Raw genomic sequence first — 16,882 nt, 5'->3', positions numbered from 1 at the left:
TATTTATTCTCTTTTGTATCTCCTTTTCATGTTTTCTTTTTACTTTTGAATTCACCCATGTTTGATTGTTTTAAATAAATCTGTTTAAACAATCAAAAAAAATATAGATATGGAATATAGAATATACTGTAATATATGAATTTGTGTGTGTGTGTGTGTGAGTGAATGCGTGCGCACGCAAATGTTCTACATTGTAAAATAATTTAAATTAACTACAGAATAAATATGGGGTGGTTGACAAATAACATGACCATTATGTGTTTATGTTTATGCACAAAATATATATATATATATTGGACTGGATTCAATGAGTTTAGGTCATGTGAAAAAATAAAAATAACACTTGTGGTGTTCCAGGTCATTTTTGACACATCATAGGAAATGAATGGGAAAGACTAAAACACAGAGCAATTTTTTTTTTTAAATGTGTCATATAAAATACATAAATCAGCCACAATGCAGAACACACACACATAGTTATGAAGGGGTGAGACTATAGCACATCCACAATGTAGAACATTTGTGCTCACATGCATGCACACACACAAACACACACACAAATTCATATATTACAGCCAGGCTTGATTTAGTGGATATATGCAGCCATTTACTGGTCATTTCATGCAACAGATGACAGCACTCTATGTCTCTATGTCTTTCCTTTGCAACACCATAGTCAGGTTTGACAGTAATCATAATGTGGCATCATTGCAAAAACTGACACTTCGGAACAATAATTCAAACAAATAAATGCTAAACTTTCACAAAAAATAGTATTTGATAATGTGTAAACATATCCAAATGCATAACTTGTGATTATGTCTAGAAATCCTCTTCTCTACAACCAGGCACCAAAAAGTGGATCTCTGCATTCATTTACTGTTAAACTTAATTTGAGGTGATTTTTCTTTATCCCCCACTAGAGGACAGAAATTTTCCCCCAATGCATGACACATTTGATATTTCCTTCAGGTATGAACTTGAAGAAGTAAATGTAACACAACATTTGTTGTTTTATATGAATGGTATTTATATGAATAAATTGTGCAATTTAGTAATTTGCACAATTACTAAATTGTGCAAATTAAACCACCACCACCACACACAAAATTCACAATTTTAGTGCCTTTACTTTTGTGAAATTAGTAATATACATATCTTTATTTATTTTTTTTTAATAACTTCAAAAATAAACATACGTTCGAGTCATTATTGACCCACGAACACCACGAGTGCGACTCACAAATGAAAAGCATACAAGAGTTAAAAAACCCTTTTTGTTTTATTTTGTATGTCAACTTTTCAAATATATATAACTGAATTTAGTTTCATGAAATTTTTGACTATTTAAACATAGTCTACTACGTATAGGATGGCTAACTGTATCAAAAACTTCCAATCTCCCATTGCCATGCAGTAATAAAAATCTGTGCGTTTCAGTACAGTAAAAGGGCTGTGTGTGGCACGCAGTCCCACCTACAGACATTAGGGCGTTGCATTAAAATAAACAGACATATAATGGCAAAAGTAAACTGAAACGCATGCGCTGCCTACCATGGTTTAGCATTTAACTGTGCGTTTGGCTGACGTCATTACGCACGGACGTAAACATCCTGCCCACACATTCATTGATAAATAGAACATATTGATAGACTGATTCCTGCGTTAGATGCCGTTCACACCGAACGTTTGTTTGTTAATTTGTTTTTAAATGGTCTTTGACCGTTGTCAAGTTAAAAAGAACGGCAACTTTTAAAAACGCGTCTCAAGACACATGAGTTCTATTATAATCGTTGCGCTGCGTCGCGGTTGTTTTTTTTTTTAAATGCAAGAACAAGTTCGGTGTGAACAGCCCCTCTGAACTCTGGTAAGGTGGTTCCATGTTATTGCACGATCTTGGTGTTAGCGATTACGTTGCAATGTTTTCTGTACCACGGTGGTGCACCTGCTAGAAGGTAGTCGTTGCGCATATTTTTGATTAACATTGAAACTCGCGATTAAATTAAATTTGTCGACGTTTTTTTAGTAGCATGTCGACGGAGGATTTGTCCACTTCTGACAGCGAGGCTGCCTTCGCTGGAGCCGGGGTGCGATGGGCGCCCGTAGGAGCGGTGGCCAGTCCGGAGGATGAGCAGTGGAAGCGCGACACGCAGGCTGGAGCAGTGTCGTCCAGCGAGACAGACATGGTAGCGAAGCTGCGAAAGCTAGAGGGAGAGCAGGAGCAGCTGAACTCGTCGCTCCTCGCCCTAACCTCACACTTTGCTCAAGTGCAGTTTCGACTCAAACAGATTGTCCATGCTCAAAGCGAGGAGAAAGAGAGGATGCTGCTGGAGCTGGAGGAGTTCGCATTTAAAGGATGCCCTCATGTCATCGGGTGCAGGGCACAGGACGCCCAGATGTTGGAGAAATCTGTGAGTTGGGTTGCTTTGGCCTGGCCATGCTGGTGCTCAGCTGTTTTAGCTTGTCTCCCAACCTGACCATCTGAAAAGTGCCCAAAAGCCTTCTAAAACCAGCCCTCGGACCAACTAATGCCAGCAAACTAGCTCTGGGTTTTTTTCCCCCCCAGCAGAGTTGACTGCATTTTTGGCCATTAGAACACCCTTATGATGCCCAATGTTTTTGTGTCTCATCCATTCTCACTTCAATGTTTTTACAGGTCCCTGCTGAAGAACCCAGCAGAAACCAACATAAGATCTCCCAGCCTGTTCAGGCTGGTCTGTTAGCTTGTTTTAGAGGGATTTTGGGCACTTTTCAGTAGGGATATGCCAGGGTGGTTGACAAATCGACTAGTCGATTAGTGGGGTCGACTATTAGCATTAATATTTTTAGTGGTGGTGGTGGTTTTAATGGGAGACACATTTCTCAAATTAATTAAGAGACACAACTTCTTGGAGAGCCTTTTTGCGTGATGATAGCTTGCTGTGCTTAACAGTAAATAATAAACACACAGTAAAACCCTCTACCAGAAATTTTGTCGTAATGTTTTATGTTTAGTCTTTTTATGTGCTGCTGTTACATCAATCAAAGTGCCAAATCAACAATACATTTCAAGACGGTCACTGGTGGACATATTTGTGAGGTGATGTGGAGAGATTTAAGTCTTGTGCTTATTGTGCCTGACACTTCTTAAATAAATAGTTGTAGAAAAAAAAAGGTTAAAACGGCTTGATGTCATGAACTAGATTTGTACAATATAACCTTACAGTTCTGCACTTTTGAATGTGCAGCGAGGATCGCCCTGAAGCACTTCGGTTACATTGAAGCGCGTCATTCTGCGTTCAGGATGTGCATACTTGTTTCTTACTTTTCTTTCTTTGATAGTTTTGTGCAGTATGGTGTTTTAGTTATTTAGCCTGTTTATTTGTTCAATATCCGTTCGTTAACATGTTGAAGTGCTGCGCTTAGCAGCTGTATATCCCTCTGAAACACGTCTGATCAGTGTCACGTGACCATAATGGAGCCTATTTATACATTATCCTTAACACCGACTGGTCAACTAGTCGTTCAAACAACTGAACGACTAATCGATTATAAAATTTGGTAGTTTTGCACATCCTGACTTTTTAGCTGGTCATGCTGGGAGACCAGCTAAGACCAGCAAACCTTATTCATCTGGTTTAACCTGTTTCTCCAGCAAGGGTGAACATCAGCAGTGCTGAAAACACATTTGAGCAGATCTCAAATAGGGGTCAAAACAAGTACTTTGTTGCTGAGTGGCATAAAACGGTCTCAGTGTACCGTAATCTACAATGTCATCAATCTTGTTTTGTTCCAAATTGGCCTGCTTCAAAGCTTCTCAATAGCTTTTGTTACAATATTCACCTGTGATACACCTGTGTCATTATGTTGCTTCAGCGTATATGATTGTTCCTTTGATTATGAAAATACTGTAGAAGAAACATTTATAAGGCACTCTTTCTCTGTATTCCTGTTATTTCTCATGTGCCAGAATATCATGTTACTCCTAAGAGAGACATATTAAAATGCTTTCATTTCTCTTATTTCCTCCTTTGCACACATTTTGCAGGATGAACTGGTGAGTACTATAAACCTAAACCTTGTGCAGCCCAAACTTGGTTTGGTTTAGTTCCCTCAATTAGAGAGGATGAACTCTTTATTATATTTGGCAGTTACATTGTAATATCTCCATACATGATTAATGAACAAGACAAATATTATTTTAGCAAAGATACAATTAGATTGGTTATACGAAGGCCATTTTGTGTGAATGTGTTGTGTATATATCAAGGTTGATTATGAATTGCAAGACTGGATAAGCAATGCCAAACCATATGAAGCAAAGCAATTAAAACCCTATTATCTTTCTCCAGAGAATATGCAAATATGATCAGCTACAATGTAAACAATGTGGCTATTTTAAGGTTGACTTTGGGCTAAGACTGTGTATTCATGCTTTTATAATATGCAGAGTGAAAGGGAGAAGAGGGAGCGTTTGGAAGCTCAGAGACAGAAGCAGAAGGAACTGATTTTCCAGCTAAAGACCCAACTCGACGATCTGGAACGCTTCGCCTACCAGGAGGGCAGCTATGACTCATTGCCTCAGTCTGTCGTCATGGAGAGACAGAGGGTACACATTGTCTGATAATACCCTCTCACAATGTTTTTCTTTGGATCCCATTTTGTTTGGAATAAAAACATCACCCTCAAAGCCATTGTTTGGGAAGGTGGATGATGTTAATGAAGTATTTGCTCATCTTAAATAGGTAATCATTGATGAGCTGATTAAGAAGCTGGACGTGAACCTGAATGAAGACATTGGGAACCTTACTCCAGAGGAGCTTCGACAGAGAGTGGACGCTGCCATAGCTCAGATAGTCAACCCGGCCAGAGTCAAAGAGCAGCTAGTTGAGCAGCTCAAGACCCAGATTAGAGACTTGGAGATGTTCATTAACTTCATACAGGGTGAGGAGTTCTGCCGATGCTACTATATTTTATATTTCTGCTAGTTTCCAGTACATTTAGTTCTGGCCTATGTAAAATATATTGTCATTAGTTGCCTTTGAGTTTGGTGTGCCCACGTAAAGTAAATGGTTACATTCGCTGTCCTGATCTTGCCATTTTCAGATGAGGTGGGGAACCCTCTTTTAAATGATGGTGCAAACAGCCAACAGCCCCGAGCAGCTGGACCAAACACTGGAGCCACTAGAGGGATGAAACGAGGTAATTATAGTTTCATATACTTTATTAAAGGTGCTGTCTGTTTTTACTGGAAGAATACATTTAAAATACCCATTCGACCAGACAGATATCACTGGAATAAAACTGAAATCACACCTGTGCCTGTCATTATGTTTACATGCACTTTGAAAATTAGATTTCAGTCAGACTAAAACAAGAATTCGTCATGTAAATGCTTTAGTCTGACTGAAAGTCTGATGTTTGTGAAGTCGGACTAACAGACCCAGATAATGGCATTGTAGCTTAGCTTCATCCAGCATGTATACATGTTAATCAGACCACAATAGACCTTATTCACAGTAGCGCCATCTTTGATTTTTGATGGGAATGAAAACGAGGCTGTGAGGGATAAACTCATGTCTCTTCAATGACATGCAATGTATCATCTACCAAAAAGTGTGAAGAATGACGTCCTTCTTTTAAATATTCCATTATGCATTGTGTCATGTGTACTTTGAGAGACTGATGAAAACTGAAGCTTGAATATTACTGTGCATGTAAACATACCTTGTGACAGCCCTAGTCTAAACCAGGGACTAAAAACAAAATGTTTTTTATTTCGGTTCATTTTTGAGCAAAAACTGTATTTTTTGTTCTGGTTCAGAAGTTCCACAGCCTCCCTTTTAAATGGTAACTGGTTAGAACAAATAAAGGAATGTTAAATAACGTTCTTTTTAAAATGACAGTACTCTGCGCTAAGGGGTGGGTGAAATACCAGTTGCAGGGTTGCCAGATTTCCCAAAAGAAACAAGCAACCTGGTCTGGAAAATCAAGCCCGAAATAAGCCACTTGCCTCACCAAATTAAGTGAAAATAAGCACTTAATTTTTTTACTGTGTGAAAACATTAAAATATAGGTAATTAATATTTAAAGGTGGAGTAAGTAATTTTAATCCAATACACTTTTTGTCAAATTCCTTGAATATCTCCTCACGGTCTGCTAGCTGTCTGATCTGTGTGTGCGCTGAAAAAAAATCTGGTGTTTGTACACAGCCCTGGCTCTGTAAATAGGAAAATAAACAAAGTGGATCGGACCGATCCACACAACACTATTGCGTGTGCATGAATTTGAGGGGCGGAGCTTCTGAAGGAGCACTGAAGTGTTTGTTTAGCTGTTGAGTTCAAATATCAGTAGTCTTTCTCAGGAATCGCTTACTCCACCTTTAAGTATAATTTTAATTACAGATCTGCTTCTCAGTCAAAACCCTGCAGCATCAAATCTGTATTAATTCATCATATCTAAAAATAATTCAGTGAAGACTTAGAAACAACTGAGAAATAATTTTTTCCTTTTATCTGTATTAGCCGTGTATGTACTGTATATGTGTTAATTAAACATGGTTGTTAAAAAAGGTCTTCATTCATTTACATTTACATATGCATTTGTGCAGACGCTTTTATCCAAAGCGACATACAGTGCATTACATTTTATCATTTTTTTTCCCTTGGGAATTGAACCCACGATCTTGGCATTGCTAGTGCCGTGCTCTAACAGCTGAGCCACAGACACACTCACAGAATGGGACATCCACAACGCGCAATTAGGCAAAGAAATGTGTAATGCAACGTTTTCCTTCTGGATGTTTAATTTTTTCGGGCAACAGGTAGTGGTGTAGTTCCAAAATATTTCTGTGATAAACCCTTTAGCCTTTTAGTTTCATGAAAAAATTATTGGAATCGAATTAACCGGTTATAACCGGTTACCAACATTTAAAAATTATGTTTTCACTCTAGGGCTGGGCGATAGGACAATGTAATCGGATATCCACAGTGTCTTACAAAAGATCCCAATGCCGATTGCGAACAGACGATGATCGACAATATTGGGAAATGGCAAAACCATGGATCTGGGAAGTTGGCAAATATATTAAACAGTGGCCAGGGTGTGAAACTAGCACCCGACACCTGCAAAATACGACAAGGGTGAATCCAGTTCACAAGCTCCTTGTCCAAAAGTATTTAGTGCACGGGTAATTTTTCTAAATTATCTAAATGCAACAGGCGGGCAACCTGCTGCAATACGTCTCGGAGTGACACATGACAAGAAATGCTGTTAGTCACAAAGACATGCGCTTGAAGAAACACACTTTATTATATTCTTTAGGGATGCACCGATACCATTTGTTCTCTTCTGATATCTGAAATCTCAGTATCGGCCGATCCCGATCCGATACCAGTGTTGTTTTTTGCATAATCAGTTTAGAATATCTTTATATTATTGTGTGGAACTAATTATGGGTACTCTTTAATATGTAAAGAAACACAAACCCCAAATATTCAACTTGTATCTGGACTTTAAATAATTTTTGTTCAATTTAGTTGTAAGATATCAGTTCACTTTAAATTCACACAGTTATTTATTGGAACCCATTCAACTTAAATATTGTTATAATTTGTAAACATATAATAATGATAATTTATAATAATACATTATTATTATTTATATTATTATTATTGCCTTTTAGAATTTTAAATACAACAGTAATATATTTCAACCTTTAACTTTAAAACCCTCAGGCTTTTATTCTGACATTCTAAACTCTCCAGTAAGTCCTGTCTCTGTTTGTAGGCAAGTTCACAGTAGTTTAATTAGCTTCTTATTCAAATTCTTGTAAAATGCTACTCCGGTGCCGTTCTAAATGCATATTATAAGTGAACCGAACTATTGAGCATCTACATCTGAGATGTTGTTCGTGAGTAGCACTCAAATATTGCGCACCGTCTGAAGGCTGAAAATAGCTGTGAGTGCCTCACCAGCCTGTGTGTCGTGCTTGTGTGTGTGTGTGTGTGTGTGTGTGTGTCAACAGAGCAGCACCATTCACTAGTGCGCTGGCGCTGCACGTGGAAACTATATATTTACTTGTTAAACACAGCCTTTTGCGATTCACAGAGCTATCGCATGTCTTCAAGTGGCTTTGAATAAAATGCATGAGTCATAAGAACTACTTTGATGGTGTTATTTATTTTTATTTTTTTGTTCTTTTATGTCATTTTGGAGCTTGACAGTAATGAATATGACTAACAAAGTATCAGATTTGGATCGGGCTCATCGGACCGATACCCGATCTGTCTGAAAATGTCATATCGGAGCCGATACCGATCCAGGTATCGGTTCGGTGCATCCCTAATATTTTTAAGAACAAAAGACAAAAGAAAAGCCGTCAATAGTTATGTTTCCATCAATGCTTTTTTATGTGCATTTTAGCATATCACATAAAATCTGCAAAATTTCGAATAAAATATCCAAAATTTGCATGGAAAACGTCTTGGTTACGTACATAACCTCGGTTCCCTGAGACAAAGGGAATGAGACATTGCATTTGTTAACACATATGAAGAGTGTCCTTCCACACGACCTAGTTGAAACCTCTCTACGCCAATATTCTAATATTGGCTATGGTGTTTGAGCCTCACCCTTTTAGGCGCGAAGCTGTCCGCTATAAAAGTAGGCGCACAAGCACCATTCCTCAGAATTTTCTGACTGAGAGACAAGGAGTGCATCGCTTGCACCTGAAAAGAACTCTGAGTCTTGTAGTGCGACCAGCGTTCGCAATTTCTCGTTCCCTTCATCTCAGGGAACCGACGTTACGTACGTAACCGAGACGTTCCCTTACGACTCCGTACACTTGACATTGCGGTTGCTAATACACGACATAACCTTCCAGAGAGGAAACATGATGCTGCAGTCCTGCGGGACGGTGACCGACATAAGTATTCCGCAAGTGAGTGACCCTCATGTTGGGCCAGGAGGGGAGCATTCAGAATAAATATTTGAACAAGAGTCATATAGTATGAATTAACCCCTTCGCAAACCCAGTCGGGAAGGGAGTTTATTTGTTATGAAAGTGCTTGTGACTTTATGGTAAATTTCAACGGCCTGAATCCAGGTGGTTGTGTAAAATGATGGGGTGCCCGTACTTAAAGGGAGGGGCATAAGTATATGTTTGGCAAACAAAATAGCAAGCGCTCTAAACAGAGATGACTTGCTATGAGAGAGATGTTATGTCTAGGTTGTAAACCTTGCAAATGTGTTTTGAGAAGACCATCCTTCTGCAAAACATATGTCTTGTAAAGACACCTCGTTCGTCCATGTCCATGAGGAGGCCATGCCTCTAGTTGAGCATGCTTTAACACCAATTGGGCAAATCTTACCCTGCGACTCATAAGCCAGGGCAATCGCATCAACGATCCAGTGAGAAAGTCTTTGTTTGGAGACTGACATTCCTTTTGTGCATTCTCCATAGCACACAAAGAGCTGATCAGACAGCCTGAACTGGCAGGTGCTTAACATATGCTTGCAATTGATAGTGTATGTAAGTCACTGACCTGTTTTACTGAGGCCAGAGCCAGCAGTAGTGCGGTCTTAATGGAGAGCGTGCGCAAATCCACAGAGTCCAAAGGCTTGAAGTGGGGCCTTGCGAGCGCTTTTAGGAGCAAAGTTAGGTCCCAAGTCAGGACTGTAGCCGGCCAAGGTGGATTTAATCGTCTAAGGAACTTTATGATTAAATCATGTTTGCCTATAGTGGTGCCGGCTTCAGGTGCGTGATACGCAGATATAGTCGCCACATAAACTTTGAGCTTTGACGGGGTATTACGTCTAATCGCTCTTGAAGAAATATGAGAATTTCATGTATGGGGCAGTTTACTGGGTCTTTGCCATGTGAAAGACACCAATCATTGAACACGTTCCATTTTAGCGCATTGAGGCATCTCGTGGACGGCGCTCTGGCCTGTAAAATGGTGTTCATGACTGAAATGTCAGTTCTGGCGCATTTAGCGCTCTCCGTTCAAAGGCCACATATGTAGGCTTTGCAGCTCTGGCTGAGGATGCCAAACTGTGCCTTGTGTTTGAGAGAGAGAAGATCTTTCTTCAGCGGTATTTCCCATGGAGGCCCATCCAGTATTTCTACCATCTCCAGAAACCAGGACTGATTGGGTCATTTCAGTGCAATTAACAGAACTGTTTCCATGTCCACTGGGACTTTGCTGATGACAGAATGAAGGAGGCACACCGGGGGAAGCGCATACTTGCGTTTCGCTGGACATACGTGGGCCAGCGCGACATTGCGACATATATACGCCACTACTGTTGTGTTGTCTGAATGAATCAGAATGTGGTGATTCACAATATCGGAATGAAAAGCTCTCAAAGCTAGAAAGTCAGTAGCTCTAGGCGGTTGACATGTCACAGCCATTTCACCCGTTTCCAGGTGTCAAAAGTCGGGCGTCCATTAAATATCGTTCCCCAACCTGTGTTGGATGCATTTGTGGTCAGCACTTTCTTTCTGAAAACTTGACCCTGCATAACACCCTGTTGGAAGAAGGCTGGCGCTGTCCATGGTGCTAGAGCAGCCAGACAGTGGCGAGTTACTGCGATGCACATGAAAATGAAATGACTTCAGTGGTAATGTTTTTTCAGTTTGAACTGAAACAGACACCAAAGAATGATCTGTACGCGCTCGTTCATGAGGTGCGCATGCATGAACTCCTTAAAAGGAGATTTACTGGCTGGGGAAAAGTGTGCTTTTCACCCAGTTGACATTAGACCAGATTTTCCATATGGCAAAGCAGCAAGTCTGTGCACGCAACATCGGCATATCGTGTGGTCGGACTACAGATTGTGCTCAATCATTGTAAACACCAGCTCTGACACGCCCGTGAGGACTTGCCACGCATTCACGCAGCGCGACAGCAGGCTTATTAATTCATATGAAACAACTTCTATCGTGATCTTTGCGAGAAGATTGTGTATTTTGGCTCGTAACACCAGTGCGTCTTTGGACAGAACCGTGGAAGACCGAACACTGTTGAAACGGGGCAGCCGATGTGCAAATTGTATCGTATAATCATGTCCGATCGTTTTTTGGCACCCAGTCGGAATGCCAGTAAGAGCTCGTCACGCGTCCACATATCGGGACAGAGGGCAATCTGGTATGTTCATAACATGATATAATGTGCCGCTCACCGTTGGGGAGAAGTTGCGCATAATGTGAGGCTTTGAAGAGGGAAGGCTCTTTATTGAAAAATTGTGAGTGTCTCTTGCATGTGCAACGAGTGCTGTAATCTTTTTGCAATCTTTGTAATTTATTACAAGATATAATGCGCCGCTCATGTGGGCTTTGAAGTGGGAAAGTCCTTTATTGAAAAAGTGTGAGCGTCTTGTGCAAGCACTGTACTCTTTTTGCAACCTTTCTATGTTCATACATGATATATTGTGCCGCTCACCATTGGGAAGCAGTAGTGCATAATGTGCAAACTTTATTTCATGTGATTAATGTGAGACACAGAAAACAACATTTTGAACAACAATATTCCTTTCCCAACAAACAGCAGTGAGGAAGAGGGGAACAGTATTGTGTGTCAGGAGCTCTTTGCTGCGGGGGTTCCTGTCGGCGTGGGACTTGTACTGAGGCAGCTGCCTTCGTTTGGTGTTGAAGTACTGCTCTGTTTTGGCATAAAATGTCTCATAGCCTGTGATTGTTGCTCAGTAATTCTATTCACAGAGCCTCTGAAAAGGCTGGCTGGAGACACCGGAGCATCAAATAGAGCAGCTTTTCCCACATCACGCATTTCTATGAGGGTCAGCCAGATGTGACGAACCAAAAACACCAGGTTGCTCATTGATTTGCCAATGGCCTGTGCAGTGACTTTCGTGGCCCGCAGCTCTATGTGCGGAGTTCTTTGAATGTCTCTGGATCGTAGCCTTGCTCGTCCATTTGTTTGAGGGGCTTGGAAAACTTGGAGCACCATCATCGCGTGGAGTGCTGAACCAGTTTGGCCCACTGCTGAGTATGCTCTTTCAGTCGGTGCGGACGTTAGTCGACATTGCTTAGAAAGATGAATGGGGCGTGAGTTCCACACATAACCGTTTTCATCCCCATGATCCACATTAGAGAGGAGGTAATCGCTGTGCGGGCGAGCTGAATAGGGCGTGCGTCAGGATTTTGACAGTTCGTTATGAACTTCAGGGAAGAACGGGGCAGATCTTTGGGACGCGGTCGGACTGCAGGAACCATTCTTCAAGGCGAGATTGTGTAGGTTCCTCTGAAGGAGATCACTCGATATCGAGCTATTCGAGCACCCCTGAAAGGACGCAAAGCATCGCTTGTCAGTGGCGCATACATGCTCCTCACCCTCGCTGGGGGAATGGGCGGTAGCATCATCCACTAACCACTTGCCTGATGCAGTGAGAGACGTGACTTAGTCATCATCACTAGCATCAGAACCACCGAACGACACGAGGCCGTGCGCTCCTGCAAAGGGCCGGAGCTCATCACGCACGTAATGTATCGGCATAGATATGTTACATGGAGATTGAGGGGCTCTCAGGGCATGTGCCGGCACGAGGACCACCTCAAATTCATCCTGCTCGACCTTGCGGCCCCACCGTGCCTCCTCGTGTGTCACAGAAGAGGTGGGTGGGAGGGCGCGGGAGGCTGAATCATCCCTCAGAACTAGGGCGATTCACGAGCGAAGCGTCTTGAGACTCATGCCCTCACATTGAGGGCAGTCTGTCTCCATGAGAGCTGACTCTGCGGGATGTGTCCCTCACACAAGGAACACTTACGGAATGACATCTTTAAAAAGGCACGAACACGTAAGCGACTCTTTATTTATATATATATATATATATATATATATATTACACACAAAATAACAATGTACAATTGCTTATAAGGATACAAAACTCCTGCCAAAGTGCTGCAGGGAATCAGGATGCTGAAGAGGCCCATTCACCAGCAAAACGTCAAACGGTGAGGCGGAGTAAATGTTAGCCGGAACACTGCAGGGGACGGTAGAGTCTTCTCGTTGCCGTGAAGATCCCGCCTGCTGACTCGTGGATGTTGACAGCGAAGTAGTTGAAAGCTTCTAGACAAGAGATGAATTGCTGTCTTAAAGGAAGAAAATTCTGAGGAATGGTATTTGCATGCCCGTTTTTATATCGGACAGCTTCTCGCCTAAAAGGGTGGGGCTTAAACACCATAGCCAATTTTAGAATTGCTGTTATTGTAGAAAGGTTTCAACTAGGTCATATAGAAGGACACTCCTCATAGCGTCAGCTTCCTGACGCATTGTCAAGTGTACTGAGTCGTAAGGGAATGACAAAACCACTCACTGATCTTGACTGGATAACTTTACTTGTATAACTCTAGTTTACAAGTATTAAAGTATTATTTATACAGGGAATACCAGTAGTAGTTTTATGTCAAATTAATTCTGAATGTTTAGTTGAATTCTTGATACTGTTAATTTTTTAAAAAGCTGTTAAGCACTGTTTTCTTAATTTGTATCTATAGTGTTTTTAAATTTCTTTCTATTCATTGCTTTTATTATTTTATTACTGACTGTTTACTTCTCTTGAATAATAACTTGAGAACTTAATTCTTTTATAATTAACAAATTAGTGTTAGGCCTATTACTTGTGGTATTGAAGCTGGTATCAAAAATCATCACATTTCACTAAAGACTACTATTGTGTATGGTAGATCTTGATGCAATAACATGATGGAAAAGTAGATCTCTTTCCACAGAAGTGTGAGCAACCCTGCTGGAAATGATGGTGATGGATGCTTTCCTTTGTTTGACTACCGTGCATACATGTAACATAAAATAACCTCCCCTACCCAGCGCAGTTTACATTTCTGTCCCAGAGAATCTAGTTGATTGCATAGGTATAGTACTATTAGGTTGGCCATGTCGTAATTTTAGAAAACATACAACAGAAACTCTGACATGTTACTTGAGCATACTTTTTTCTCTCAGGACAAGTAACTTTTTTACTTGGACAAGTGAATGACCAATTTACTTGTCCAAAGGACAAGCACATCACAATGCTTAATGTCGAGCCCTGCATGTCCTCTGTAGAGAATGCCATAAACAGGTTGCTTCCAAAAGTGGAAGCACTTCAAATCTCTTCCACCATTTACAACAGCGCCATAAACTGCAATATGTGTTAAACTTCGTACTGCTGCTGCAACACCGGCCGCAAAGCCTTCGCAGCGCGAAAAGTCTTCTGCCCTGAAACAAAGCACGTTTCAAGCTTCATGTACCATCTCACATGTGGCTTTGGCTTACAACTGAACATTTAGTCCACTTCATAGAAAATACAGAGATTTATATAGTGTATCACCATTCAGCCTAAAAATACCGAGATATGATTTTTGGGCCATATCGCCCAGCCCTATTATATAATTTTGCTCATTTGGGATTGCTGATATCAGATTGACTGATGTGTATTTGGAGGGCGTGTGGTTAAAGTTAGCACAAGGAGAAAAGTTAAATTCAGTAAAATTACTGAAATCACTTACAGCATCTTAAAGGAATATTCTGGGCTTAAAACAAGTTAAGCTCAATCAACAGTATTTGTGGCAGTATGCATTGTGCCACAAATGCTGTCAGTTGAGGTTAACTTGAATTGAACCTGAAACATTCCTTTAAAATAAAAGATTACCACACTACATGACCACTGCAACAATCAGTATAAACAGAATTTACATTGACAGCATAAACACTAGGGAGGTAAGAGAGACAGTTAAGGGTTTTAAATGCTAAGATTTACATTAAAGCATCTAAGAATTGAATTGTAACTTTAAATTCTTTCTTTCAAGTGGACCCTGAACAGGCTCAGAGGATGCGAGAAACTGGTCTTCAGCTGATCCAGAAAGCCTTAGCTGTGCTGCAGATCTTTGCTTTGAGCCAGTTTGGATGTGCTGCGGGCCATGTGCCCCAAAATGTGTGGTCTCATGGGGGTGAGCCTCAAGATTTCAGCCCTCTGTTGCAGAAACTGGAAGGAGCTGTGGAGCGTGTACGTCTCCAAGCCTCTCGCAACCAGCCGGCCTCTCAGGAGGAACACGTGGTCAGTTACTACACCTGCCTGTCACCGGGAGGACATCGGGACGAACTCACCGCTTCGGTGCGCAAAGAGTTGGCAATGGCACTGCGGGACCTGCTGGCCCACGGCCTGTACGCTCCTTCTCAGGGCATGAGCCTGGTGCTGGCCCCCATTTCCTGCCTGTTGCCCTTCAGTGCTTCTCCACAGACATTGCATCCATGGGAACTCTTTGTCAAGTTCTACCACTCCAAAAATGGCCAGGCTTTTGTCGAGTCCCCCGCCCGCCAACTCTCACAATCCTATAGTTTGCCTGTAGGGGATGGTCCTGTGACGGTCACACCCAAGCAGTCTCTGTTATGGGCCATTCATACAGTGCTTAAAGAGCATGGACGATATAAACGTAGTGCAGACTCAGAGTTTAAGGCCTTAGTGTGCATGGCACTCAATGAGCAGAGGCTTGTGTCCTGGCTCAACCTGCTGTGCAAGTCTGGAACACTAATGCACTCGCATTACCAGCCATGGAGCTACATGGCGCAGACGGGCTTTGAGGGTGCCCTGCGCATACTGGGCTGCCTCAGCCATCTTAAATTCAGCCTTCCTGTTGACTTGGCTGTCAGGCAGCTGAAAAATATTAAAGATGCTTTTTAAGTAAACTAAAATGACATGTAGGAAGTTTGTGTAATATAATAAGGGTATACAGCAAAGTATGTTCAATAAGAGGTACTCTGAGATAAATAAGTACTCTGGAATAAGAACAATTAATATGGAAGTAATTTCGAAATAATGCAACTCATGCACTTTTTTTGAGGTTCTATGTTGATACTGGCCCACATGTCTCCCATTTTTAATAACTGAAGAGGATGATGAAGGCAAATGCTGCATTAGTCACACCTCAGGATTTTTGCTCAGTTCAGTGACCCTGAGCATGTCACTGCCTCCACCTTTGACACACTTTGTTATGCTTATGCATAAACATGTAAGCATTGAGCGGATTTGTTATGTCCAGCTTTTACCAAAATCAATAACTACTGAATGTAGATTTATTACTTGAACACTTCTCAAGGACCATGTTGAAGGTCGTTGTGTATGTTGGAGATCATCTACTGTATCTACATAAGGTAAACATGATCTAAAGGGAAGTATTAAAGAGATAGTTCACCCAAAAAGGAAAATTCTCTCATTTACTCACCCTCATGCCATTCCAGATGTGTTTGACTTTCTTCTGCTGAACACAGAGATTTTTGAAGAATCTCTCAGCTCTGTTGGTCCTTACAATGCAAGTGAATGGTGACCAGACCTTTTGAAGCTCCAAAAAGCACACAAAAGCAGCATAAAAGTTGTCCTCCAGTTGTTAAATCAATATCTTCAGAAGCAAAATGACAGGTGTGGGTGAGAAACAGATCAATGTTTAAGTCCTTTTTTACTATTATTATCCTCCCTAACCAGTAGGTGGCGATATGTACAAAGAATGTGAATCGCCAAAAACAAAAGAAGAATGTGAAAGTTGATATTAACAGTAAAAATAAGACTTAAATATTTATCTGTTTCTCACCCACACCTATCCCATTGCTTCTGAAGACATGGATTAAACCACTGGAGTCTTATGGATTACTTTTATGCTGCCTTTATATGCTTCATGGAGCTTCAAAGTTCTGGTCACCATTCACTTGCATTGTATGGACATACAGATCTGAGATAGTCTTCTAAAAAATCATCGTTTGTGTTCTGCAGCAGAAGGAAAGTCATACACATCTGGTATGGCATAAGGGTGAGTAAATGATGAGAGAATTTTCATTTTTAGGTGAACTATTCATTTAACTGACTATTTCAATGCTATTTGTTTTGTTATAAA

General features: G+C 41.0%; 1 protein-coding gene across 3 annotated transcripts; it reads left to right on the top strand.

Annotated features, from left to right (window-relative positions):
* The first annotated feature begins 1,659 nt into the window (after positions 1-1,659).
* On the top strand, positions 1,660-16,334 carry LOC127451904 (RUN domain-containing protein 1-like). Of its 3 annotated transcripts, none has more exons than XM_051716959.1 (6): positions 1,660-1,867; positions 2,030-2,411; positions 4,430-4,588; positions 4,725-4,923; positions 5,086-5,181; positions 14,807-16,334. In XM_051716959.1, the coding sequence occupies exons 2-6, from the start codon at positions 2,031-2,033 to the stop codon at positions 15,676-15,678; spliced, it is 1,707 nt and encodes a 568-aa protein (XP_051572919.1). In that variant the 5' UTR covers positions 1,660-1,867; position 2,030; the 3' UTR covers positions 15,679-16,334. The 3 variants fall into 3 exon arrangements, with proteins under 3 accessions (XP_051572919.1, XP_051572918.1, XP_051572917.1); XM_051716958.1 differs by having other exon boundaries at positions 2,027-2,411; XM_051716957.1 differs by having other exon boundaries at positions 1,660-2,411.
* The last annotated feature ends 548 nt before the right edge of the window (positions 16,335-16,882 follow it).

Source organism: Myxocyprinus asiaticus, chromosome 14 (assembly GCF_019703515.2).
Source record: "Myxocyprinus asiaticus isolate MX2 ecotype Aquarium Trade chromosome 14, UBuf_Myxa_2, whole genome shotgun sequence".
NCBI classification, from domain to species: Eukaryota; Metazoa; Chordata; class Actinopteri; order Cypriniformes; family Catostomidae; genus Myxocyprinus; species Myxocyprinus asiaticus.
This window is presented reverse-complemented; position numbering and strand designations above follow the sequence as displayed.